Source organism: Malus domestica, chromosome 02, assembly GCF_042453785.1.
Source record: "Malus domestica chromosome 02, GDT2T_hap1".
In the NCBI taxonomy this organism is placed as follows: domain Eukaryota; kingdom Viridiplantae; phylum Streptophyta; class Magnoliopsida; order Rosales; family Rosaceae; genus Malus; species Malus domestica.
The window spans coordinates 14,918,180-14,936,113 of record NC_091662.1 but is presented as its reverse complement, the minus strand read 5'-3'; the positions used below and the strand labels follow the sequence as shown (position 1 = coordinate 14,936,113).

Below are 17,934 nucleotides of genomic sequence, written 5' to 3'. Positions count from 1 at the left end.
CAAATCTTGCAAAAGATTTAGTATGTTGCAAGAATATCATAATGAAAGCATTTCTATTTCTTTTTTTGTCAAACATGATCAAAAGATTTTTTTTTAGTTGTCAGAAAACACTCTTAGCCATTTCGAAAACAACCCCAAATAAACTCTTATCTAATTCAATAAGCGATTTGGTTATATGTAAGAGTTTTTAACCGTTTTAAAAGCAACATCAAATAGCACACATAAACACATTGGCTAGAGCAAATATGATTCTTCTATACACCCAATTTTGAATTTTTATCTCTATAAATTAAAAAAACACCATTCTTCGTAAAAGAGTTTGAATTTCCTCTCTATAGTTTAAACTATATTAAATAAATAAAGTATCCTCTTTTTTTGTTTACAACAATTGGATAATTTACACTAAATTCACGGAGATGAGAACTCTAACAAGAAACCTCAAATGCATGAACAAACGCTCTTAATTAACTGACCTACAAATCACTTGCAATAAAATATCCTCCCAAAAAGTAATAGCATTGTCAAACCGGCTACATGCCCAAAACTTGTATAATACAACCACCAGGCTGCATTTCTTAACAAACCAACCTAACCACATTACATTATTGGGCTTAGAATTATGTTTCTTGTAAGTATGAGCTACACACAAGCCTACAAACGAAATTGCGTGACGACATACGCAGATAATCCCACACCTGAGTGTCCTGTTCTATGAGAAAATAATTTTTTTTTTTGACATATGATGTACCGGCTCGTGTTGCTAATTGAGAAATCTCTCGTGCTCTACTGTTGAAGTCGCTGACCAGAAGCAAAACCTATCCCCTACCCCACCATGTGAGAGGCACTAAAATGTAACTTCGCAATGTCATCATGGGGGAAGGAAATTCCAAAAGCTTTAAAAGACAAACTGCCACGGACATAACTAAAGGAGAATGTAAACGCATACTTTTTATGCTCACTTTATAATTCATTATTTTTTAAATTTGATATCCTATCTTTTCTTTTTAGGAAATTTTAACAAAACATTTTCAGTATTGTTTTTTTTTTTTCACTTTTAACGAAAAAACCATATTTATACGTTTCTCTGATACTATTCACTATACCTTTAAAAATGGTTTTTCATTAAAAAATAATTTTTTTTTTACTTTTTGTTAGTTTTTCTTTCTTTTTATTCTATTAATTTTTTTACTACGACCCATTTTCTTGTTCGATAGAACAAAACCAAAAATTAGTGTGTATAATATCAATTATAAGACAAATTAATTTAGGCTTGTTGCAAGGCCAATATAAACATTTTGTGTAAAGGTCAGTTTGTAGAGTGTTTTTAAAGATTGTAGAAGCAATAGAAGCTTAATTATCTATATTATTTATTAATGGAATTTTCTTTGTCTTACAAAAAATGGAGAAAAAATATAATGGTATTCTTTCATGCATAATTGAAACAAAATGGGATTGAGGGAGGGTCTAAGATTTGATAGACGTAAATTTGATGGAAGGAGATTCAAAACTTATCATCTGTGATGTTCAAGGAAGTTGGGAGGTCCCTTGGAACCTTAAATTCATTATTGAGGATATTCGTGGCGGATGTGTTAGGCCATCTAGGTCTTACCATTGTTAAACCCCACTTTGGGAATCATTGTCTTCCCTAACTTTATGGCTGATTTGGTATTGCTGTGCTTTGAAAAAAAATTGTTTCTGCTGTATTGTGAGAATAAGCAGCTATGAAATAAAGTAGCAGAGTGTTTGGTAAACTTTTTTGTAAAAGTGCTTTTGAAAAAAAAAAAGCAGTATTATAGTGTTTGGTAAACTTTTATGTAAAACAGATGTGAAAAAAGCTGGTTTTTCAAAGCTGGGTTTGCAGCTTCTTGTTTTTGGCTTTTTTTTTCACCCAAAACTGTGAAAAAAAACTGAAGCTGAATGTTTACCAAACACAAAAACAACTCCCAGCTTTTTATGATACTTGTTTTTTTCAGAATCACCTAAATACCAAACCAGGCCTTAATGCCCTCAATTTTGATTGCTTGGGCCGTGGTTGTGGTAGATGATTTTTCCTTTATTTGAAGTTATTTTTTGATAAAAAAATAAAACTTTAACGAAAAACTCCCGGTACTATTCACTTTAACGAAAAATCACATTTTTACACTAAAAAGTCAATCATGGTACTATTCACTTTACCCTTTATTTTGTCTTTATCGTTAAAACACAAAGTTTTCAAATCATTTTCATTAGTTTTCCTTAAAAAAAAATTGAAAGAAAATATTTAAAAAAAAACATGAACATAAAAGTAATTTAGCTGAACAAAAGTTTTATTGTTCTTTTCTCTCACCCACATGTTATCAAAACAAATTAAAAAAAATAAAAAAAATTCCCCTCGTTCAAAAATAACTTTACCAACTTTTTTTTCTTCATCTTTTCAACTTCTCCAACATCCCTATTGCTAGTAAATAATAATAAACACCGAATTTGTGAGTATGTAACAGTAGCCAACTAACCAAACCATAAACTGGAGGAAAAAAAAACGAAACATGTTATTTTTATCATCTATTTGTGCTATTATTTAATATTATTTTTTTTAATAAAAATAAAACTCAAATGTATCGATAATCTATTTGTTTTAGAAAAATAATACAAACGATCGTACAAATAGACAGAAATAGAAACCTTGGCTGACAGATAAAAAGGGCGCTTTCTTCCATAAAAAAAGAAAACGAAAACTAAAGGCTTTTCTGTTAAAGTCAGAAAAACGCAAAAGTGAAAAAGCCCGCGTTTCAGACCCAAAAACTTGTCACCCTCCCCTCTCTACAGTAAAAGTTCTCTTTCTTTTGCTTTCTCTCCGAAACTTCTCTCACTCCCTCTCTCTCTGGGCGGTGGATTTCTGGAGCTTTCTGCATAACCACAAGTTGCCATGCCTCCGTGCTCGGCGGAACACGGCGGCGTATCCAGAGCTTCGTCAACTGTCGTCCTCTTCCTGCTACTCTTCTCAGTCCTGGCCACCATTTCCACTGCTTGCTCCAACGGCAATTGCCAGGTTTCTCTCTTTTCTCCCCCAAAGATCTGCACCATCTCACATTTTCTCTCGGAATTTCAGCTGAAGCGTTGATATTTTACAGGTTCTAGATGCTTGTGCGGCGGCGACGGACTGCGGGCCGGGTCTTTACTGTGGCAACTGCCCTGCTTCCGGTAAGAATCAGCCCGTTTGCACCAGAGGCCAAGCAATCGTACCCACTTCAATTGTGAGCATTTTCGACTTAAAATTTGTAAATTTTTTATGGGTTTGTATATTTTGAGCTAAATTCAAGAAATTTATGTCTGCCCTTTTTTGGTTTTTGTGATTTTGATGATGGGTTTGTGCTATTTTTTTGGAATGTCTTGGTGTTTTAGATTAATGGGTTGCCATTCAACAAGTACACATGGTTGGCGACTCATAATTCTTTCAGCATCGTTGATGCACCGCCCGTGGCTGGTGTTCAAAGACTCACATTTTACAACCAAGAGGACACTGTTACTAACCAGTTGAGGGTATGTGCCCTTGCTTTTAAGTTTTAACTTTGCTGTTTTCGGTATATTCTTTATAACGAACAGATGAAAGGATCAAATCACTGGAACATATACGTTTCGAATGTCATTCCTTTCTTTAACTTTTTTTTTTCCTCGAATCCAAAATTAGAATGAAACTGTCTGCTTCTTTTATTCATTAATTATTCGTTTATGAGTATTAACTTATGCCATATTGTTTTTAGAATGGAGTGAGAGGGCTGATGTTGGATATGTACGATTTTGAGAATGATATCTGGCTTTGTCATTCCTTTAAGGGGCAATGTTTCAACTTCACTGCATTTGTAATCTCTCTTCCCCCTTATCAATCTAAGACTTACTATGTGAATTTTATGGTTATAGTTTTGCAAGGTTGTTTATGATGTGTCCATTGGATTTTTCTCAGCAACCTGCAATTAACACTTTGACGGAAGTGGAAACATTTTTAAGTCAGAACCCAACAGAGATTGTGACCATTATAATTGAGGACTACGTGAAAACTCCAAAGGGGTTAACGACATTGTTTACCAATGCTGGGTTAGATAAGTATTGGTTTCCTGTAGCGAAAATGCCAAGAAAGGGTGAAGATTGGCCCACTGTTACTGAGATGGTGCAAGAGAATCACCGGCTTCTTGTTTTTACGTCTGATGCTTCAAAGGAAGCACAGGAAGGAGTAGCTTACCAGTGGAAATACATGGTGGAAAACGAAGGTACTTATAAATGATATATCATTGCATCTTCAAATTATATTTGAATTTTATAGTTAATAGCCTGTTGTTTACTGGGTTTCAGCTGGAGATCCTGGGGTAAAACCAGGTTCATGCCCGAAGAGAAAAGAATCAAAGCCTCTGAATTCAAAAAGTGCATCTCTTTTCTTTCAAAATTATTTCTCAACATATCCTGTTGAAGCTGAAGCTTGCGAAGAGCATTCAAGTCCACTGGAGCAGATGATCGGTACCTGTTATAAAGCTGCAGGGGTGATGCCGAATTTTTTGGCAGTCAACTTTTACATGGTATGAAAATTTTAGCTAGGGAAGAAGCACATACTAAAACATCATCCAACTAGGAATTTTAACTAGCATAAAATAATATCAATGCAGAGGAGTGATGGAGGAGGTGTGTTTGATGCTGTTGATAGAATGAATGGTCCAGTGCTTTGCGGGTGTAGTACTGTCAGTGCCTGCCAGGTTTGTTTGTATAACTTGTTTCCATATTCATTTTATTATTTATGAACTTCTTTATTGCTTTTTATGATCCAAATCGGTGGTTAAAAGCTCGTGGCATGAGTCCTACTTTGTCCAACCTTAACAATAATCCAAAAGTTCACCAAATGTTCAAACATTTCCGATCTGTCTAAAACTCTAGGGTACTTCTACTGATTTACCCATACCCTAGTGATGACACACCAATTTTCGTAGTAAGGAAAACTGTAAACCACTCTACCGTTGGATTTTCACAGGCTGGAGCACCTTCTGGATCTTGCAAGAATATTTCTGTACCAACTAGAAGTCCAGTGACCAACAATGCAGGAAGCTTTACCGGCTCTGTTCAGTTTTCAAAGTCTGCTTCAACAGTCTATTCTGCAAATCGCTTGGTTGTCTTCTTGTTTTATCTTCCGTTGATGGTATTTTGGCTATGACTGTAGCATCTAAATACTAGGATAGGTCATTAGTGGCGGTTCTTCTATGTCATATACTAAAATTTAGAGTGATAACCGTTACACCCTGCCTAGTTGAGTGGAAGGTCAAGGAGTCGTTCTGTGGTTCTAGAGTAATGACACGTGATTGTAAGGAAAAATCTTTTATAATTATATTGGGACAAGGATTATGGAGTTGCAGAGGCATCTGAAGTAGATAGTTACGACGAAGGACCAAGAATGTACCAGGAATCAATTCAGGTATGTAGCACTCTTCCTTTTATGGCTGGTTCTCAGCCATTGCAATGGATGTTGAAAATCCTGTAGTTTCATCTTTTAACTTAAGAGCTCAGTACACATATCACATAACAGATCTCGACTTCATTTTTCTTTGTTACATATGGTTGCTCAGTACTATAAAGGCATATGGTTTTTCAAGAGGTCACTTAGGGTTGAATGACATGCCTCCTTTTGGTCGAATAAACATTTTGACAATAAATTGGGTCCATCTTTTTATGGTCTGATTTGCGTGTATTGTGGAATTCACAGCTTTTTTTTTTCACAATCATACATTGCGTTGAGCTGTTTTCATAATCAAATATCTAACATGTGTAGAAATGGTAAAAATCATACAAACATAGGTAGCCGTGGCACCAACCAGGATCTCATACAGATTCCATCAGTGAACATAGCTAGCTTCACTTTTGTTTCGTTTCATCCATCTTGTTCCCACTTTGTAATCAGTACTAACACGTTCCTTTTCTGTTTTCAGGTCCTCTGTCAGGGAGCGGTGTGTATGTAGTATAAATAGGGTATTGTAGCATTTGCGGATGTGCTCGTATCACCAATACTAGGTTCTCCTAATTGTTGTATTCTAACATTTAACGTCTTCTTTTATTCGCTTTCGCTCTTAAAATCTGGTCTTCTGGCCTTTCAGTTTTTTCTCCCCCATTATTATCGTAGGTTGCAGAGACTCGAGACCTTTAAAGGGGGTTTATTCCGAAAAATGTAGTTTGAAAATGGAAGGTTGATTTAGTTTTCCACTTTATCTTTATGCAGTCTCAGATTTAGTTCAACCTTTGGCATGCAAATGATTTCTTATCTCATTTGAATACCGTTCAAAATTTGACTAGCCTTGGATGCTCTTTGTTTCCTGCCCCACATCATATTATTCCTAGAATTCTACCTTTGAAAGGTGGAAAATTGCAATACAAAATTGGTCTAAGGAGGCCTTTTGTACGGAAATGATTTATGGGTGGTGCTATTCACACATTTTTACCGCTCATACACTTCGTTTCTGGTTGTTGGATGGAATGAATTGAAGACCAATAGATAATAATTAACAAAGGTATGCGAGAGGTAAAAAGATGTGTGAATACTGAATAAACCTATCCTTGGTTATTTAACAGTATACGCACTTTTTTAGCCATTAGATTGTGAACAAATTGAAGGAGAATAAGTGCTAGAACAGTGCATGAATCACTCTTCTATTTTAACCACACAATAGTCAACTTAATTGGACTTGGAAATCTCTTTGAGTTTTGAATCACTTCGACCTTTATGTGACCTTGCTCAAAAGAATATAGGTGGCTGTAATTCATGTGAATTATATACAGAACAAGAGTATTGAGCTGATAATGTAACCCCAACCTCCCCCATCGAGGGCGTTGAGCTGCAATGTCGAAAGAACTTGTATGAATGGGCGGCTTGTACATCTGGAAACATAGAAGCATCAACATTTAATGGCAATGTAGAAATAACTTATATGAACAGGCGGCTTATGCGATGGGCAACATCGAAGCGTCCACATTTAACGACAGTCCTCTGGGTTTTATCTTTAGCGCCGGACTGATAGTTAGCAAAGCAATGAAGCAGTCTACAGGAACTCTAGTCCCCCATACATTGATGGATTCAAGCTTGCGGCAACAGTTTACTAGAACAAAGAGGCCGTTCTCGGTTACATGACGGCAGCTCCACAGGATGATGGTCTGGAATAAACAAAAGAGAGGAACAAACAGAGGTGAAATGCACTTGGAACAAAAATTGGGGTAATGAGAACTTGTGTCGTAATTTCCGCGAACAAGTTACCTTCAAATGCGGACAGCTATGAGCAATGGCATATAACGAGTCATCTGTGATAAATGTGCCACCGATATTCAGGTGGTGCAAGGAGTTAGCTCTTGATATCTGTTGGAAAGGAACACCAAACTGAGGAAGTTAAACCATAGCTCACGTAAATGAAAGCAGTAAATCAAACATACGACATTTGCTTGTACACATACCAGTTGAACAACACCTTTATCTGTGATCCCTGTGATGCCCCATAGCGATATGGATGTTAAGTTGCTGATACACTTTGCCATAGATATTCTGTCCAATCCAGTGTCGGTTATCTGGCAACCCCAACGACGCCTTGAACTGAGTAAACAAGAAGATAAAACAAGAACTAAATCATGAAAGAACCAAAGTGGTACATCTCGAAAGAACTAAATCTTGAAATGAGAAAGAACTAAATCATGAAATTCAAATGCTGAGACTATGACGGTATTTAGGTATCCCTCCTACGAGCTTTAGCTATGCTGTTATGCATGAAACCAGACTATTCCAAATCGAATACTTACAGTAATCAGATGCAAATCTGATGAAAAGACAAAGGAAAAAGCATAGACATTGGTGAAGTCCGAGTTTATCTATTAATAAACCTGGATACATACAGAATGACTTCTTCTTTTGTGTCGCTAAACCCGGTATGAAGTACAGAATCATGGGTTAGTAGTACTTAATAGTGATACTAACCCAAAAAAGTTTCTACCAAATGCCAATGAAAACCAACAGATAAGAACACTTCTAACTCGCAGAACTTTTCGAAGTACAACCTAATCGTTACAGACCTACCGAGTACTGAATGCGAAAATACACTCTTAACATATAACATACCAAGCACAAAAACTTGGAGGTAAGTTATTCGAGTAATCTTGAAAAATGACGCTCAAAATTGGGCACGAAATCGTGAAATTCAACCTAACCCGTTCGTGTTCGTGTTCTTGTTAGATTAGGAAGCTCAACACTTACAACCAAGTTCAGAGCCTAATATCTCTTCTTCTCAATGGATTGTGTCTCAATTTCTGAGTACTTTACAGAGCTATTTTCCACAACCAAAAAAATTCACCAAAAAACAGAAATTTAAGACCTACAAAATAATCCAAGAAACAATGTGCATAACCTTCTCCATGGAACTTTAAGCTGTAATTAGACTAATCAGTCACTTAAATCTCTAAAAATCAACAAAATTATAGAAAATACCATCAAAGGGTAAAAAGTTAGAAACTTTTGTTCTGAAGATTCCCTCAAACACACAAAATTAAACAGAAATTTCATAAAAATAAATAATAAATAAATAAAATATTTAGCAAGTAAGAGAGAAAGCAGATATTATACATGTCGAGCTCCTTGAGGCTGTAAGCAGAGCGAAGCAAACGGGCGGTGGAGTCATCGTCCATCTTCCAACCAGCAAAGCTCAAACTCTCCCTCCGCCCCAAAGACTGCTTCACCGCCTGTTTCCATTTCCGGCAAACACCGCTTGCCCTTCACAGAATTCACAACCACCACACAAATTAAAAAACAAAAAAGAACAACAACCCAGAAAATATAAACCACCAAAAATACAGAAGAAAATTAAAAAAAAAGGAAAATTAAATCGGAAAAAGAAATCAAAAACTTACTGGGCTAAATCAGTGAAGGAGGTGATGAGAACAAATATATGAGCCAAGAGGTCTATTGGCAACCGATCAATCTCCGCCTCTCCCTCCATCCCACCAAGTTCTTCCACCCCACAAAATAGTTATTTGGTTCGTAAAGATTTCTCAGGAACTTAAGTTTTGTGGTACGTTGAAACTTGAAAAGTCGTAGACGTAAAAATGGAGAAAATATAAAATAAATGGAAAGCCGGACAGGATGTGATCATTTTTCCGTCATTTTTGCAAAATAATAAAGAGGAGTGTTAAACCCACCCCCTATTCTTATTTCCCCACCCTACTTAAATGTGAAAATTTCATTGACAACTATGTCCTTTTAGAGAACGACCGTAAGGACCTAAATAATAACCAATTGTATTTTGTCAAATAAGCATTAGATTTTTTTTCATTAAAAACTAAAATAGTAGAAAAAAAGAAAAAAAAATCAGAAAACTCCCACCCTGTTCTCACTATTATAACCACAACCACATGCCTCCCTCACGGCGGCATCGATGATGGCTACCTTCTTTTCAACTCCTTCCTTTTCCCTGTATCTCATGACAATGTACAATCTTGATCTAATTCTGGTAGTGAAAGAGATTGTGTACAACGAAGGAAGATGGATAAACCCATGGAGGTGGGCAGTTTTGAGGCTATGTTGGTGCTGCGAAGGTTGGATGGGGTGGAGCCTGGGTGTTGGTGCGGCTGCCATATTGGGGATCGTGGTGCAGATGGGGTTTGGAGGTCTGTTGCTTCAATGGTTTTGGAATTGGGATGGTTAACCGATTTTTATCATTTTTTTTGTTAGAGAGATATATATATCCTCTATATTCTAATAAATAAAATTTAAAAGATTTTAGAGATATATAAAAGGTTATATTAGGAATAAGGGTGGGTGGGAAAAGAGAGTTTTTCATTTTTAACTTTTTATGATGGGTGAAATTATAAGGTAGATGGGAAAATAAGATAATAGGGTGGGACTAGTAACACTCATAATCAATTAATCGAAAAAATAAATGAGTGTAGCAAGTGATCATTTACTATAGTAGTGGAAATGAGTCCAGCCCTTGTATGACGTTTTGGATTTGAACCCTATCGTTAACTAGGCTAGCATCTAATCTAATAAAATTGACAAAAAATAAGCACATCTTTATAGTTATGGACTTGCAGCACACACGTGATGTTCTATGTGAAATAATTCATCTTTAAAATTAAAATTATTTGAATTTGTAAATATTTCTATTGTATAATTCAATTTTATTTTCAAATAACATATCTTTACTAAAAAAGATAAATTGAACACCTTTTTCTATTTCTCAAATTAAAAATATTAGCGTTGGTCTATCCTTGCATATTCTTTTTCCTTTTGGTGGGGCATGTTTTTTTGGAATCCGGTTTACAATTTTTTTTCTCACCGCTTTGCGTATACTTTTTTTCTTCTTGCTACAACCGCTTTACGTATAAATTGTATGTTTGAAGAAGTCTCTTTGCGTTTTGTTGTCCATGAATTCGGCTGGATGCATTAAATGTTATAATATAAGTTTTGGATATTTGGAAAAAATTTTAATAATTTGTTTTATAATACTTGGTATACTAAAGGTGTTTCGGACACATTGAAAAATTTCTCAACCATGTCGATGCATTTTGTTTTTGTACTTTTCGTGCATTCATCGTCAATTGGTGCAGATTCTCCACTTTTATCATGGGACGATTGAAGCCTAATAATTCTCCACTTTTATTCAGTTGTAAAACCACAACTAATGCACATTCACTTAGTGTCCTACAAACAAAGGGATTTTATCCTCCAAATGGTTTTGACTTTAATTATTAATTCCACGTTGATTATCCTTATTGTACTCATTGAAAATTCACATGGTCCTAACATTCTCCCATTTGAATTATCACTGATCATATCCTTCGTCAACGTATCGAATCAAATTAATCCCATAGTGATCACTTTAGCCAATACAACCATTAATGCCTTTGCATATCTGCCATAGATTATTTCAAAGAAATAAACCTTAGAAAACCTTGTATATTAATTCATACAAGCACCCTAAGATCACATTTCCCAAAATAACTTATGCATGATACAAAATACAAAACATGCTAAAGCACATTGAAATGCTTCGTCTTCATGCTCCCACTCATCAGACCAACATCACCATTATCAAGCCTTTGTTTGGCTCCAATGGAACACTTTAATTTCCAAGCTCATTATTATCCAGCCTTGCGAACAGTTTCCAATGAATTCATTGCCATTCAAACAAACACATGAATTCATACTTATTTAAATAAAAGGTTAAAACAACATGAAAGAAAAAACGTTTACTCCCGCATATCCGCGGAATCAAATGAATGAATGACTTTCATATGCATGTCATGGTCCTTGAATATCCCAACTGCCAAAAGCTTCGTGTTTCACGTCCATCATTCATACATGTTTATGTTACATTTTTGGGCAAGAAACATAAACAACCATCATTTTGATAATGGATTATAAAACCTTATTCTATAACGGCCATGTAAAAATTAAGAAAACAACCAAGATTTCAAGTCTTTGGACAAGAAAACAGTCAACTTAATTCTCTTAAAAATGTTATACCTAAAAAAAAATCTCAAACCATTCATCCATTCCTCTCTTTGGAAAAGAATATTGACATATTATGAGTTTTAAAACCATAATTTACATAATCCAGTTCCTGAAGTCTTTTCACTTTGGTGAAAAAATATAGGGTAAATTGCACTTTACCACCTCAAGTTTAAGGTTTATTACAACTTTATACAACATCTTTAAAAAAATCACTTTCATACTTCATGTACTATTTTATTTCAATATAATATCTCCGTTACATTTTCCATCCATTGGTCTGTTATGAGCTGACGTGGCAGTAGTGGACCCCATTACACGTCAGCCCGCTCCCTTCGAAACTTAGACAAGTAGATATTCATCTGCCATGTCAGCCCACTCTCTTCTACCACCCAAGGCCTCCATATCCTCCAATCTCCAGAACCACCAGCGCACCACCCCTCCCAATCCCTAAACCCTCATTCCCTAATTCTCCAAAAAAATTTAATTCTTCTTCTTCCCAAAATCTCCGTAAAAAAATCTCTCTATTTTAGCTCTTAATTCGAAAAAAAAAAACCCAAAAATTTGATGGATTTCAAAATTTTATTTCCCAAAATTCAAAACCATCATCTTTTCTGCGTCAACCTACCTAAGGACGAGGAGGCTTCTGAGGACAAGGAGGGCAGTGAAGAGAGTGGGCAGCTCCAACTCCAAGATTCAGACTTTGACCATAGCCAACAATCTTTGAGGAACTACCTCCACCCGATCCTAGCCAACAATCTCATCTTCCCATTGCAACCACCTTCATCCCCCACCCATCGCATCCATTTGGTTACCTTCACCCCCACAACCCACAAATGACGAACCAGTAGTGGTGTTGATGAAATTTGAGGCTACGGCAAGACCCCAACCCACTTCCTACAAATTGGTTTCCAACCACCACCAAAACCCCAAATCCCCATAATCCCCAAATTAGCCAGGGGTCATTTTTAAATTTGTTTCAAGTTTGAATGGGTGGTTGTGATGGAAACAAAATGAGGAGATGGAGGTGGTTGCTCCAATGGGAGTGGAGGATTGACATGGTGGTTGTATGAGATGGGTGGTGGTGATGGAGAGAGAAGTACATGAAGTTGGGAGGCTAGGGAGAGAGAAGAGGGGTGGGGGGAGGGGTTGCGTGGGAGGTGGGTTTTAGGTTTTTTTTTTAAATAGGGTAAATTATTATATTTTAAATGTATAAAAAAAAAATTGTCACATGGCACAAATTTAGCAGCCACGTCAGCACAAATGTGGATCTTATATTTGTCATGTCATCACTTAACGAATTTTCTAACGGAAATATGAAATTGAAATAAAATGATAAGTAAATGTATGAAATTGAAATGTTTTAAAGATGTTGTAAGAAGTTGAAATCGATCCCAAACCTGAGGGGGTAAAATGTAATTTACCCAAAAAAATATGTACACAAGTTTGCACTACAAAATCTTGGTCAGAAGATTTTTCCTGAAGAAGTAAAGGTTAGTGATGAAAATATTATTGTAAATAGTTATGATTGCAACCATCTGAAGAAGCCAAGAAACATTAGGCAAGGAAAATAAACCCCAAATGCTATCAATCATAAAATAATTATTTGGTCAAAACCAATTAAGCAATTTTAGCTCAAAATTGTCTCAAAACTTAAGCAGCCGTGAAAATAATCATGCATGTTTATGTCACACTTTTGAGTAAGAGACATAAATTGCCTTAATTCTTTACTGTATAGCCATCACACAATACATAAAGATAGAACAAAATTCATAGCATATACGTCAATGTTACTCTTTATGCCCTTGTCTAGTATCCATGCATAAAACTTTAACAATTCAATTTGATGGTAAGTAAGAGAGAAATCAACCAACCATCCAATAAAAAACCAATTTCCTACACAAATGGTAGAATCTAATTATGGATTATCTTGGGAAATTTACATGTATCTCCTGTAACTTATTTTGAGCTATCTTCAACATAAACATATGGTAACCTGATATGGTTTTTAGAAACCTTCCAACTTCTTTCAATAAACTTTTATTAAAGCCAACTTATTATGTTTTCCCTATGAAAAATAATAAATAAAGGCTTATTATAGTAACACCCTACAAATTGTTAAATAAACCTCACATACTTAATACACCCCACATTTGCTTTTCCACTTAAAAATTATCTTAATACACCCAACATACTTTCCCATAATACCCCACACCACACATTCTCAATATACACCTTATATTTTGTACATACACCTCATATTTCTCAATATACTCCTTATATTCCTCCACAAGAAATTGATGCAAAAAGGTTACCGACCTTTTGTACCGAACACTCAGAGTCACCCTTTTCCGTATGGAGTGGGTTTGCTCGTTGTGTTGCTTGAGGGATTAATCTCATGTACGTGATAACCATGTTACTATCTTGTTCAAGTTCAATGGGACTGGATTGTATGCTATCATGAGATCTGTCTCTCTTTCTTGCTCTAAGTTTCTCACAATTTTCATGAAAGACAATAAACTTTCATAAGATCTGTGTCTCTTTCTTGCTCGGTCCTCATGACAACTGAAAAGATGGACAACTATCCCACACCACCGATGAAACATAGTTGAGGCCATAAGGGTCATTGCCCCCCCCCCCCCTAAAAGATGTTATTTATGAATCTCAACCCAATGAAATCTTGGACTAGGTTGCTGCTCGTGTGTCCGTGTGGGAATAGGAATGAATGTCCTAGTCAGAGTTGGATTGAATCTCCTTGTCCTTGTTGGAGTTGGAACATGTCGCATGAACCAGAGAAGAGACTGGTTTATCACCCCCTTCCTACCCACCCAAGATTTCATAGTTCCCTTGACACCATAACCTTGGGATAATTGTATTTCACAAATGCTACTCATACAAAACTTTCATACAGTACATAAATTGGGAAGAGTCAACATTGTGACAACTTAATTTCTGGCATTATATTGACTAATATCCAGTGAACTTCATATATGGTTTACTTTCAGAATAAATATTTCATGCCAATAACCAGATTACAGAGTTTCTCAGAGAAAAACAAAGCCCAAAAATCAACAAAACCCTAGCAGCAAAGAAACTGATGAACAGCTACAGGTATCCTTGTGATCCCTAAAAGAATGAAAAATATGAAGTCTTACCTCATGTGAAACTTCCGAAACATCGATTTCATGTTCTATTCGTCAAAAGCAATTTTTCTCAATCAACATGTTTCTAGTTTCATTGGTTAGGGTTTTGTTCAACAATGGAGGGTGAGAGGTTTTGATAGTTGAGAAGATAAATAATACGCTAAAAGTGATTTTTTGTGTATTTAGAAATTTTTATTTTATTTTTTTAAACCTAATAAGGTCAAAATTGTCATTGCATAGTAGGGTAAATAAGTAATTTAATATTAAATTTTAATATGAGGTGCATTCAACAATTTGTGGAGTGCTAATAAAAAAAGCCTAACATATATTATTTTCGATTTCATTTTTTTTTTCTTTTTTTTGCATGGCAGCTCCAAATTATTATGGATAGGCGGGCTGACAACTCAACCCCAGAAAATGAGGTAGGTTTGTTTTTGGGAACTGGATCCTCTGAGGCAAACCCTCGGGATCCTGCTGAGCGGATCGAAATCCAACGGCCCGTGTTTCTCGCTCAGCAGGATCCCGAAGGTTTGCCTCGGAGAGGATCCAGTTCCTTGTTTTTGTTACAAAGTTCTCATTATTTTCATATGATATTAATTTCCCTGAGCCCCATCTAATTGACAATTCCCTTATTTTGTTTATTCCATTTGCCTCAGGAGCGTGATAGGCTTGAAGATATGAGCGTGCGTCAGGATATTGAAAACTTGCATTATGTGGTAATTAAGAGTGCATAGTCGAGTTTAATCCCATTTGGCTTATTTTAGCTAAGCACGACCCTGTAATTCACAACGAATTTGGTAAGACGTAATTATCAGATACTGGCCGTAAGAGAGCACGCTGTAAGAGAGCACGTTCTTGACACGCCCAGTACTGCTGGATTACGCGAGGAAGCTATTGTAGCACATTTGGGGCAGTATAAGTATCAGTGTGTCACAACAGGAGATCCAGTGGAAGATTAAAAATGCTGCATTTGTCAGGTATGGCCTAATTAATTAAAGACCAGTCCTCCATTTGATTTCTTTCCAGTTTTATTTTGTATACAATTAATTTGTTTCTGCTCTCTCTTTCTTTTTCTCCAATTTTGGAAAAACATTTGCAGGAGGAATTTGTTGAGGGAGAAGATCTTGGGAAGCTTGGCAACTGCAGGCATAAGTTTCACTTCAACTGCATCAAAGAGTGGCTTCTGCAGGAGAATTCTTGCCCCATTTGCAGAAGGACAGCCCTGGTGCTTAGAGATCTTTTGGGGCAAACTTAAGGATAAGGCTACTTAGCCTGCTTATGTTGGAAATTATATTATTATATAATATTATAATTTCTAATATTAAATGAAAAGTTGTTGTTGTTATTAGATGTCAATTAGTGAAAACGATTTGGTTGTTTTGAACAGGTGTCAGATGTCATATGGTTTAAGGCCAATAGACACATAAGTTTTGAGAAAGTGCATTGAGTTTTATATAAACTCAAGCACTCCGGTCGTAGAAAAACAACTAAAAATAGAATTAGTGAGTCAAATCTTACTTTTGAGAAATATGGTATCATTAACCCTATAGAGCGATTCTCATAAAAATGCAGTAATGATATTTACCTCTCGCTCATGTTTGGGTAGACATGAAGCGGTGCACAGGGTTTGCTTGACTGTAATTTTCTGATGTTATTTGTTTTGTGTTTGATAATCTTAAGAATTTTACAATTGTTTTCACTTTTCTTAAATGCATATGACTGAATTTATGTGGGAGTTAATGACTTTTGCACTACAGTATATAAATTTATAATATACTTGTCTTAGTTGGTATTCAAACTGGGATGAATACACTACAAAAAAATATGGCCAATGCACAGAAAAAATTATTTGTCCCCTATGAGGTCAAATGGCACCAACATATTTGCCCAACAATGCAGCAACTAAACTATATATGTGCCCTCTATAGGCGTGCCCTTTGATTAGAAGGCACGATATGGCCATCAGTGCTTAAAGAGTTGAGTACAAATAAGGGTATTTCTGTGCCCTATTCTGACACATGTGTCAGATGACATTTCAAATTCATGTTAGCACAATTTTTGTAATTGTGCCCTATCAGTTAAATTTATAAAAAAAATTAAAAATAAATAAAAAGCCAAATAAACAAAATGGAAATACCCTACAACCTGAATCAAACATTTGAAAACACCATATTGGGATAGGAAAATATTGCTCATAGTTTCTCTTCTTGACAGATCAATCACATGCTCATACATAACCAAGAAATTAACATTATAAATTAAAGAAAAAAACAAGGCAATGATTTCAAACGTATATTCATCTTTTCAGGCAGTCATCATTCTGGTGGAGGTGCCTATGCTCCATACGCCATCCACAGCAATACCACGTGCAGCGAGAATACGACCTGCAGCCACGCCAGGGGTTTTAGAGTCTCTTTTGGTCCAAAACACAACCATTTTCAAAAATTCAAAAGTCAAAACAAAGCTACGAAGGTAAGGATTCAAAATATACCTTTATCAGGACCATTGGGTGGCCGATGATAGCCTAAAATCAGCCTGAAACTCATAACCCTCACCAAGAATCTGGGGAATTTGTCCCCTAAGTTGAAATTGCATCCAACCTTAACCAAGTCAGGCAAATAGTTCACTAAAACATCTCTAAACAACTTAAAGAACCTAACTAAGGTGTTTTCGAGACTCACCCATACTGGATTCGACGGAAAATCTCGCCTGGAAGTCAAGCCGCGACAGAGCTTGTCAATTCGTCGCGTCAGTTTCTGTTTCCATAAAGCAAAAGGTAATAGGGAGTTTGCAATGAAGAGAAGAAGGTAAAGCTAGTGGTTACCTTGCCGAAGATCAACAGCTCTGCGGCCGTCATTACTTCTGTGCTTCTTTGTTTCAAGGAAGAAGCCAAAAAGGAGAAGGAGAAAAGTTGTGAGAGAGCGAGGGTGGGAGTGTGGTGTTTGGGTGGTGACAAGGTTTGTCGAAATGGCGAGTGAGGTGGAGATGGATGTTGTGGTTTTCTGTGCAGTGAGCACATAGATGGTGAGGGAAATGACAAAGAAAAGCGTGAAGAAGTGGAGAGAGTTAGTGAGAGAGAGGATCGCGTGAAAGAGAGAGACAGAAGAGTGATGGAATGAAGAAATGAGTGAATGCACGAGGAAGGGTGAAGACCCTTGTGGGTGGGTCCCATGGGACACAAAAACCCATTAGAAAGTTAGTAAAATAATAGATTAATTAGATTTCCCCACTAATAATTCAAGTTGGTTGCAACAAGATATTTTCACAAATTGTGAATAGAGAAAAAGTAAATGTAAA

The 17,934-nt window shown here is 36.1% G+C and overlaps 3 protein-coding genes across 3 annotated transcripts; 1 reads left to right on the top strand and 2 right to left on the bottom strand.

Moving 5' to 3' along the window:
* Positions 1 to 2,703: 2,703 nt before the first annotated feature.
* LOC103403236 (PI-PLC X domain-containing protein At5g67130) lies at positions 2,704 to 6,218 on the top strand. Its single transcript, XM_008342067.4, has 9 exons — positions 2,704 to 3,028; positions 3,111 to 3,233; positions 3,382 to 3,519; positions 3,741 to 3,839; positions 3,941 to 4,244; positions 4,327 to 4,547; positions 4,635 to 4,721; positions 4,994 to 5,431; positions 5,943 to 6,218. Exons 1-8 carry the CDS (start codon positions 2,906 to 2,908, stop codon positions 5,171 to 5,173), a joined length of 1,275 nt encoding a protein of 424 aa, XP_008340289.2. The 5' UTR covers positions 2,704 to 2,905; the 3' UTR covers positions 5,174 to 5,431; positions 5,943 to 6,218.
* Positions 6,219 to 6,641: 423 nt separating this feature from the next.
* LOC103403226 (F-box protein At5g67140) lies at positions 6,642 to 9,695 on the bottom strand. The gene is made up of 5 exons (XM_008342057.4): positions 8,893 to 9,695; positions 8,609 to 8,755; positions 7,453 to 7,588; positions 7,259 to 7,357; positions 6,642 to 7,158 (listed from the first exon to the last, which is right to left on the bottom strand). Exons 1-5 carry the CDS (start codon positions 8,979 to 8,981, stop codon positions 6,949 to 6,951), a joined length of 681 nt encoding a protein of 226 aa, XP_008340279.1. The 5' UTR covers positions 8,982 to 9,695; the 3' UTR covers positions 6,642 to 6,948.
* Positions 9,696 to 16,783: 7,088 nt separating this feature from the next.
* Positions 16,784 to 17,669, bottom strand: LOC139190418 (uncharacterized). The gene is made up of 4 exons (XM_070810694.1): positions 17,462 to 17,669; positions 17,319 to 17,393; positions 17,129 to 17,237; positions 16,784 to 17,021 (listed from the first exon to the last, which is right to left on the bottom strand). Exons 1-4 carry the CDS (start codon positions 17,654 to 17,656, stop codon positions 16,942 to 16,944), a joined length of 459 nt encoding a protein of 152 aa, XP_070666795.1. The 5' UTR covers positions 17,657 to 17,669; the 3' UTR covers positions 16,784 to 16,941.
* Between the last annotated feature and the right edge of the window lie 265 nt (positions 17,670 to 17,934).